The sequence below is a fragment of the Buceros rhinoceros genome, unplaced genomic scaffold (genome assembly GCF_000710305.1).
Source record: "Buceros rhinoceros silvestris isolate BGI_N320 unplaced genomic scaffold, ASM71030v1 scaffold34002, whole genome shotgun sequence".
NCBI classification, from domain to species: domain Eukaryota; kingdom Metazoa; phylum Chordata; class Aves; order Bucerotiformes; family Bucerotidae; genus Buceros; species Buceros rhinoceros.
In genome coordinates this window covers 13969-23127 of record NW_010397747.1, presented here as the reverse complement: position 1 = coordinate 23127, position 9159 = coordinate 13969, and the positions used below count along the sequence as shown (strand labels likewise).

The window sequence follows — 9159 nt, the reverse complement described above, 5'->3', positions numbered from 1 at the left end:
ATCTTTCCCTAAAACGTATGTGAATCTTCAGTGGCAGAAGGGCAAACTGCAAATTTGCGTTTGTAAAGCTCTTTTAACACCAGGTTTTTCTGTGGTGAAAATGGGAAGTGGGGTAGGTGTTCCTAAGTAGCATCAGAGGGGGAGTAATTAAGTGGGAGGTTAACAAGTCATCTGTGTCTTGGAAATCCGTTTTAGGAAAATGGAATTGCACTAGGACTACTCTTGCATTACATTCTGCGGATTTATGGACCTTGGGTACTGAGGTAGGCGTTACCAGTTTGCATGAGCCCACTCCTTTCTGTAGGTCTCACCCACTGGGTGGACAGGCTCTTTTTCTGAGTAGTGCTCTTGGATGCAAAGCAGTCTCCGTAGCTTGACTTGGAACAGAGCAGCAGTGTCCTGATGGTCTAATTTTCTGTTCCAGATGCCTCCTTGTCTGTCCTGCTGATGAGCTCAGAGGAGTCCTGTCAACAGTGGAAAGGCCAGTCTAGGTTAGCAAAGGTAGATCTAATGGTGGTTGAGGTGGTCTGAAACAAGAAAAATACGAGTTCAGAATAGTTTCAGGAAATAAAAATCAAGCTGAATTCTAGCAAAATGATTTCTGCATTTTTTACATGCTTTTGGAAAGCTGTGAGCTGCAAGACAGAATCCAGAAGTATGTTAAACTAAAAGGTGGTGACTGTTTGGAGCTTCCGTACAGCCCTGTCCGGTTTTGCCCTGCAGACGGTAGATGAGTGGGTTGCCTCTTGAGCGGAACGTGTGTAGGTTTGGGCCTGCTTGGGGTACCAGCAGCTTGCAGAAAGCCCAACTCCACGCCTGTGGGCAGGTCAGAACGTTTCCTTTGAGTGCACGTTCTTACAAGTTTGCTTCAGATAGGAACCTTTTCAAGGCATGTGACTGGGTCTGCGCTTACTTGTACAGGAGACCAAAGTTACCTGCCTTTTACTAGTTGTACTTCCATGCTGACATACTGTCAGCTTCTGGAAGATCATAAGAAAATCATTGTATGCTGTGCAATCCAGAAAAGTTAATTAGCAAGAATTGTGGTGTAAACAGCCATTAAAAATTCATTATAGCATCTTTTTAACTGTAGTAAACATGTCTAGCAGTAGATTCTCTTATGACTTCTCTTATGACTTGTTATATTTGTTGCCACATACTAAGTGAACTCTTGAACCTGATTTTTAAACCAGTGTGCTCCGTATAGTCACTCAGCACGAAGGTTAAGGTTTCTTTCCTTAGTCCTCTGAAAAGAGGTCAGTGCTGGTGAGGGTGCTGGACTGACGGCCACGGAAGCCAGAGCTGCTGGAGCAGGTACGGTGTGGGCAACAGCAGCGTGTAAGATCTGCGGAAGCAATGTGCCTTGGTCCTGCTGCGGAGAAGGTGGTAGCTTGTCACTTGTCTTTTTGGCCCTACAGGAGACAGGCAGAAGCTCTGTGAAGCTTTGGCGGCTATGCTTGGATGCTGTCAGCACAAAGCTGCCATGAGTTTTTAGGGCTTGTTTGGAATATTTAGCACCTGAAATATGTTTCTGCTTCTGTTCAGATAAAGCGTATCAAATGTATTTTGTTAGCACCTTTTTAGAATAATAGGTTGTGTTTAAGTGTTAGCTATTTTCTGTCTTGATCATATTTCCAACAAACGGTTTGACCTTGAGCACATTATTTAACCTTTGCTTCTTGTTTCTCCCTTCACAAAGAGGGGAGAGGATTGCTTGACTACTTAGCTATTCTTGGTCTGGTTGTTAAACAGTAGATGTTTGTTCTGCTGAAGTATGACAAGTTTCAGAACCAGTCTGCCAGTAGGTGCGAGTTACATTGCCATTGGCATAGCTTTTTTTACTTTGGTTATAGTAGAGTTATCTATAAATAGTCAAAATGTGGAAATAAATATTAAGATCAGTCGATGCTCTCTAAAATAGCAAAGCTGCGGCAGTGCCCCTGGCCTTCAGCTCCTCTTCACCAGAACTCGAGGACAGAAATAACCTGGAATTCTGTCTTGATTGTGGAAGTGTGAAATAGTTCAAAGTTGAATGCTATTTTTCACTGAGTTCGTTACAGAGCTTTTAACTCTGCTAATTATTCTTTACTATATTCTTCCCCTATCTTATTTAAAGTTAGCCTGATAAAATAATTCCTTTTAAAAAATAATCTAGAGAAGGCACATTCCCTGGAGTTTTCCCATGGTAATCCCTTTTGACAGCTTTAGAATGAAACTTCGCTAACGTTTGTGACCTGATGGTAGAGCAGCAGCAGCAGAGAAAGGCAGGTGGAGAGAACCGATCCACCCGGGTCAGGAAACCTTCAATGATATTCCGTGATTCTGGAGACTGTTGTTCAAATCTCTAGGTTCTCTGGTTCAAGCAGGAACATAAATAAACTCATGTTTCCTGTAACACAGATCAAGTCCTTAACCACAGTCTGTGTTGAACCGATCATTGTCTTTCTGCTGCAGAAAGTTTCAGAGTCAGTTAGTGTCTCTCTAAGTGGAACCAGATGTCAAAATCTGCTTTTTTCATTAAAAAACACTCAACCAACCAAAAAACCCCCCAACATTTTGGCCATCCTGGTTTATTTCACAGCTGTTTATTTGCTTAGTCAAAAAGCTTGTTAGAATGAAAAAGTTGCATCTGTTCCTACGAGATGCTTGTCCTCTGTCTGTCTTAGGCAGCAAAGGGGTGCGTTCATTAGGAGCAGATCTGTGTGGCCACAGATAACACAAATAGAAATCAATCTCCGGTTTAATTTTTTGCTACATATTTTGTGCATGTCTTTGAACTATCTGTGTTCAGTAACTATCAAAACAAAAGTATCAGATTCCTGCTCCTTCATATGTTCGTGAAAGTCTTTGCTTAGCTGTGACTTGAAGTTTCTAATTCTTTGTCCTTAGTTTTTCTGTCTCAGAATATAAGATTACTCAGGTACTTGGAGTACTTGATGTGTTTTCGGCTAACCCGAAGCCAAGTTGTGAAAATAAGTATGAACACTGCTTCGTCCCTGTCTTCCCTGACTCTTTATTTAATGTGGCTCTGATTACACGTTATGTGAAGACCGGGAGGAACAGAGGTGGTGCTTTGTGATGGCACTGCACCTCACTCCTGAAAGTGGTGTAGCACGCTTACGCATTTTTCTAAGGCAGCTTCCAGAAACATGGTTAATAAATAGTCTTTGGAGAATTTGGCACTCTTCATCTGATTTGATAGATCTAGTCAATCAAGGTCAGGAATCTTCAAGCAAAATGTTTACTGTTATGTAGCGGTAAAGGATTCCACAGACATTTTACATTCTGTATGCGTGAACTTCCACGGGCTGTGCAAAGGGGAATTTGTCCAAGGTAGTGCCAGCACTGCAGTCTCCCTTTTGATGCTCTGACTCTTTTCTGCTCTGTTGACCTATTTGGGGGGAGTGGAGAAAATTCATAGTGTATTTTGTGTTCTTGTTTCTTTTTATTCATTTCCAAGTGCATCCATTAGCACAAAGAAAAACTCAAGATGAACGAATCTTTTTCTTCTTGGTCAGTAGGCCGGCTGAAATGTTCCTCCACTTTCCCAATCACTTTCCTGGTTACGTTAAAAAATTTGAGTTTTGATGCTTTGAACAGTCACAGTAACAGTTAGTACTGAATTCACCAGACCTGTAGCACTGAGAACCGGTGGATGTCAGCTGAAGCTGAAGAAGAGATTGTGCTTACTGAGATCACAAACCAAGCTTTGAGAGTGTTAGAAGTGTTTAGAGAAAACAGCCTAAACAAAACATAATGTGTAACAAATTTTACAATTAAACAAAACATGATGTTTCCTGGATCCACTTGCACTAACTGTCACACTCCATCCCTTCATTGCCACTTCTTCAGTTTTAAGATAATTTTCTCTAAATAGATTCAGTCTCATCTAATAAGCTTAGGTTTATCTAATTACCACCCAGGTAGGATTACCTCTGTGAACTGCCTGTGACTCCTGGCTGCGGGTTAACTCTCCTGTTTCGAGGAGGTCCTCCCTCCCCAGGGAGGAGTCGTGCAGGAAGCGCTGCCTGGGGCCGGGCGTGGAGGGGAGTGGGGTTTGAGGGAAAACAGATAACAGCACTGTCTAGCTGCTTCTGCCTGGGGGTGTGAGATGTGTCCTCACCTGCTTCAGCTCTGCAGAGGCAGTTTTTCTTGCTTTCATCCTCTGGAAAAGGCTCTGATAACATAATCCCAGTCACATTTTTTCTCTACACATACATGGTTGGTTTGTTGGGTTTTTTGTTTTGTTTTTGATGAGGGGGTTTGGTGGACAGGACCTGTGCAGCAGAGCCTCCACAGCTCAGGCAGGGCCCTTGCCCACAGCCTCTTTCTTCTGCCAGGACACAGCAGAAGTTGCTTCGACTGCAGTGGGCACTGAGACCGCTTCAGTATTTTTCGATGAAAGGGTTTAATGTTTCTTAGAAAACCTTGCCCTTTATGTTGCTCTCTGGCTCATTAGATTTGGGAATGAGAGGTTGTCTTCCACCTCAGTGTCAGAGCCGTCAGGGTGTTTTTGTTTTGCCTGGAATACTTTCGCTGAGTGGATTAGCACTTTTCATGCAAGATCATCTCACCCGAATCGAATCGCTGCATTGGTGTGCTGCTTGGGGAAGAAAAAAAAAAAAAAAGGAGCTGAATTCCTGGAGGAGGAGGAGGTCTAATAAAGACCAAATTTCTTCAAAATTTCTTTCAGTTTTTAAAGTTCTATCTTTTCATAAATAAATGATTGATTTTCTGTAAATTATTTCTTTGAAGAATGTTGATCTTTTTGGTAATGGATTTGTTTAAGGAAAACACACAGTCCAAATGTGGTGGTTTATGCAGGAAAAGAAGAGCAGAGAATTTGACAAAATGCACCCCTGAAGAAATACCTCTCTGGACATTTGGTGGTCTGCGCACCACTGCTGTGTAAGCTGCTGTAGAGCCACACAGAAATCAGTGTCAGCAAATTTCAGGAGTTTGTCAGAGTTAAACAACCCAAAATGTTGTGGTCTGCTGCAGTTTGCAGAAGAACAAATGCAGTGTCTGTCTGTTACCTGGCTGCTGCTGGAGGTGTTTCTCTTGGCTCTGAGAAGGTCTGTCGCGTTGCTAGTGGCCCAGTTCTGCGGAGCAGGTCTGTGATGGGTTTGGAAGGCAGGGATTAGCGAGCTCCCGTGCTCTTCCAGCACTCTCCTGCATGGCGAGTCCTGCTGGTCCGTGCCCAGAGCCTGGGATCTGGGAGGGGACCTGTGTGTTGGGGGCAAAGCCAGTGGAGGGGAAGTGGGAGCTTGCCTCTCTCCAGTACTGCTGTTAATTTTGTGCCAGCTGAAGCGAGGTGAATCTAGACGTGACTGGGGCAAGTTGGGAGCCCTGGTCTGAAGTGAAGTTTAGGTTTTTAGGATCCCTGCTCTCTATTCTGCACGTGGCTGAAGTAAACAGCCGGGTCTCACTCCCTGTTGGTCCCACACTCTTCTTTTCTCTTCCTTTTGGAAAAGATTACCTTGGCAGTAAGACCAGTCCAGGAAACAGAAATTAACTGTAATTCAGAAGCTGTATTCTGACTTGGAAAGGGATCACGTGAGTCTTTGACTCCGTTCTGATGGTGCACCACCTCTTGCATTTCTTCTGCAGCATCTTCCTGAAGGAGAACCCGTTTGCTCCTGGCTGCATGGCTTTACTCACGCTGCTGCTGAGCAGGCCTGAGCACATTGCCACAACTGATTTTCCTTGTATTTCTCAGTCCACACAGCTAGTTTCAGATGGTCAAAACCTAGTTCGTACCTAGCAGTCACTGTTTGCATACACCAGATAAAACTCCCCCTTGTGTCTGATCCTTGGCTGATGTCCTCTGGAGGAGTCTGGCACCACTGAGATTCATGTTAACTGAACGGCTGGTTTTCAGTACCTGATCAATAACTCTGATTTCCAAAGGGAACAACAAAAAATTCCCCAGATATGTTTTTAAGTGTCTTCACTGAAGTTAATATATAGCACTTAAGTGACTATCTAGTGGATCACAGGAACAGGTCTGATATCCCGTGTGGTTATAGCACGGCTGCTTTGGGATGCTGCATTCTCAAAGGTGCTTCATGTGTGCTCTGAGAAGATAAAGTTTTCATGTTACATGTCTGGTTACAGAAGTGATCTGTTACTGACATTTTCCCAGATTCTGCTTTTGTTGCATGAGAATTTTGTAATGGTGACAAATGCTTTCTAGCGTGTGATGATATGCAAATAAAATAGAAAATCATGCTTCTAGTCCCAGAGTGCTCACAGTCACATTCTTTCACATAAGTAAATATTTTCTTGTTTAAAATGGTATTACTTAGGAATACACTGTTGGTCGACAGTTTTTAGCTGTCAAGTGCAACTGTCACTGTTTGCTTTTTCTCCTCCTGCCTCCCCCACCCTTTTTTTTTTTTTTTTTTTTTTTTTTTTTTTTTTTTTTTTTTTTTTTTTTTTTTTTTTAACCAAAACACTTTTGTTATCTAGCAAGAAGTTGAGAAGTTTACAGACCTAGAGAAACTCTACCTCTACCTTCAGCTGCCTTCGGGTCCCAACAATGGAGACAAAAGGTATGTGTGTGAGTGTGTAAACGTGAGCCACTAGGACCGAAAACATCCTTTAGTTCCGGTGGCGCTTACCTGCTGAGGAACCATTCACGTGGTGTCTTCAGTTGCAGAAGCAGCCTTTATTAAACATTAAGGACTCTTCTTGTCCTAAAGATTTTTCTTTTTAAACTTTGGCATGAGTAGCTTGTAAATATAAACCTCCTAAAATGCAAGACTCATCAGAGAAAGTGTTTTGCAGCCCGAGTGTAATCATTCCTTTGCTTTTTATGTAGGAAGTGATAATATGGCAACACAAATATGATGGGTTGGGGGGAGGAAAGAAGGAACTAATGATATTTCTGGTACATTTGTGCGACTAAAAGAAGGTCTAGAGAACCAGCCTGCAGATGACAACAGTCTGTGTTGCTGGCAGGTGCCTACGGGAGGCACTCTGAGCATCTGCTGGGAAAGCTGGGTGTCTGCCAGGGGCAGCCAGCAAACTGAGTGGGCCAAAGCTTAGAGGTGGTCAGTAAGGAACGATAAAGTTAAGAGGGGAAGTAGGTGAACTCTTTCCATCACCGGCTCCCCGTGGCTGTGTATCAGTCAGAAACTGAAGTGTGGAGTCTCTTTGTTAAATTATGGATGGAAGAGGGAGATAACTGCTGCCCACACCTCAAGGAATAGTTAAATGTGGGAGGTTCTGGCCCTTGTTGTCTCCGGTGTCTCTCCACCGGTGTAGGCAGACAATTACTGAGTCTTGTAAGTGAGGAGGAGCTGTGGAGCGAAGTCTTTATTGGCACTGCTTCTTCTTTCACTAGCGATCAGATCTCCATGTCATCCAGCCGTGCCCAGCAGATGCACGCCTTCTCGTGGATACGGAACACCTTGGAGGAGCACCCTGAGACATCCCTTCCAAAGCAGGAGGTTTATGATGAATACAAGTGAGTGCTCCCAGACTGGATCCATACGTATGGCTTTAGCACGCGTAGGCGGTTCTGTGACACCTGCTCTACAGGTGCTCCAGTGATGTGCATATAGCAGATACAAGGCCTGGTACACTAATGACCTCAGAACATACTAGCTACAGTGCGACAAACCGTATTCATTTCTTCTGCCGCTGGAGATAAGACTGTGCCGTTTAAATTGTGCGTTAGATATGCTAAAGGAAAGGTACAAGTATTTCCTAACAAGTAAGTATCTGTATGAATGTTGTTTTTGTTTCGTAGACAGTGGCACAGGTAAAAAGCACCAGTTACTCTCTTACAGTACATTTTGGTCTACTTGTATGTACGTACATATATGACTGTCTTAACGAGGCTGAGGGGTTGAATTGTTCCTCCTGGAAACGCAGCTGTTTAGCGCAGAAGAGCTAGCCTGTCACACCTTTCTTTTCAGAATAATGCATAAATGTTGGACCTTCCTGCAGCTAACCTGATTTCTGCAGAGGTACGATATATCTGAATATGTATGAAAGCAGTAACCAAGGCCACTGTGAGGCTGTGTTGTCAACTCTCAAAGCTACCATGTAACAAGAACACGGTTAGAAGCAAGGGAGAGGGAGCTGTCTGACGGAAGTTGGATTTGAATTCATTTACAGAAATTCCCCATGGAGGGGAAGAAAAATAATCATCCTCAACTCAGCTGCCTGAAGACGAATAACAGATTTATGATCTAGTATGAATATTTCCATAATCTGAACGATTACAGTGATTTGCAGCGAGCTGAATCCCTTCATCTCCTAAGTGCCTACAGGATTCAGCACTTAGTAATTGCTATTGCAGAGTCGCCTTCTACAAATACCTCCTTTTAATTAACTCTCTGGTCAAGTTCTTTACTTGGACTGAGCTGAAAGAGGATGGCATTCGCTTGCCTGGGGTTGATAAACATGCACACACCTATTTCTGAAATCTCGCCATTGACTGGAGCAGTGACGCAGCCTGGAAATATAGCCAATGGCACAGACATGCTGGGGTGGCCAATCCCCGAGCAGCAGCCGCTCGCGCAGACACAGCAACAGTGGCAGCTGCTGTGCGGGAGAGAGATGGGAGCGTTATTCTTAAATATATTTCTTATTAAATAATTTATGGCCTGCTTCAGCAACAAATCTGCTTGGCTTCCATGCTGTGCCAAGCTGCAGATGCCCGGAAAAATCATCATCTACAGATTGTGCAGTGCGAAATTTGGATGGCTTTTGTATGTAGCTACATCAAGTATTTGTGTATTGTATTTTTTTTTCCCTAACAAAATAAAAATGGTAAGCAAATATTCAGGAAAATATCAAATGTTTGGAATCTGTTCTCCTGTGAAAGCATCTGTTCTGTTTTTAAAACATTCAGTTTCTTTGAATGTTTTCATGAGTTATTCTTGCACACCAAAGGAAAAGAAGTCTTGGAGTGGGAGGTGGGGAACAGGCATATAAATAGATGAGAGCGTTAGTCTTTAAGTCACTTTTCTTTACCTAAGGGTGTAAAGACATCTCAAAGCTCCCTTCTGTCACAATAACAAGTTACCATTTCTCTCCCCTGCCTGCAAAGACAGATGTTGCATGAGCTGACAGTGAGCAAGCTTGTGCACCCTGCACACAGGAACCAGAAGTACAAGGCTTCAGAAGAGTGCCGCTTCACACCAG

The 9159-nt window shown here is 43.3% G+C and overlaps 1 protein-coding gene across 1 annotated transcript in view; it reads left to right on the top strand.

The window, feature by feature from the left end:
• The window catches only part of RFX7 (regulatory factor X, 7), a gene marked incomplete at its 3' end in the record, with an annotated part of 24366 nt that overhangs the window by 1246 nt on the left and 13961 nt on the right, over window positions 1–9159 (top strand). The window contains exons 2-3 of the mRNA XM_010146375.1: window positions 6472–6554; window positions 7349–7471. Of these exons, the coding sequence (XP_010144677.1) occupies window positions 7362–7471 (110 nt within the window). The remainder of the gene's footprint in view (window positions 1–6471; window positions 6555–7348; window positions 7472–9159) is intronic.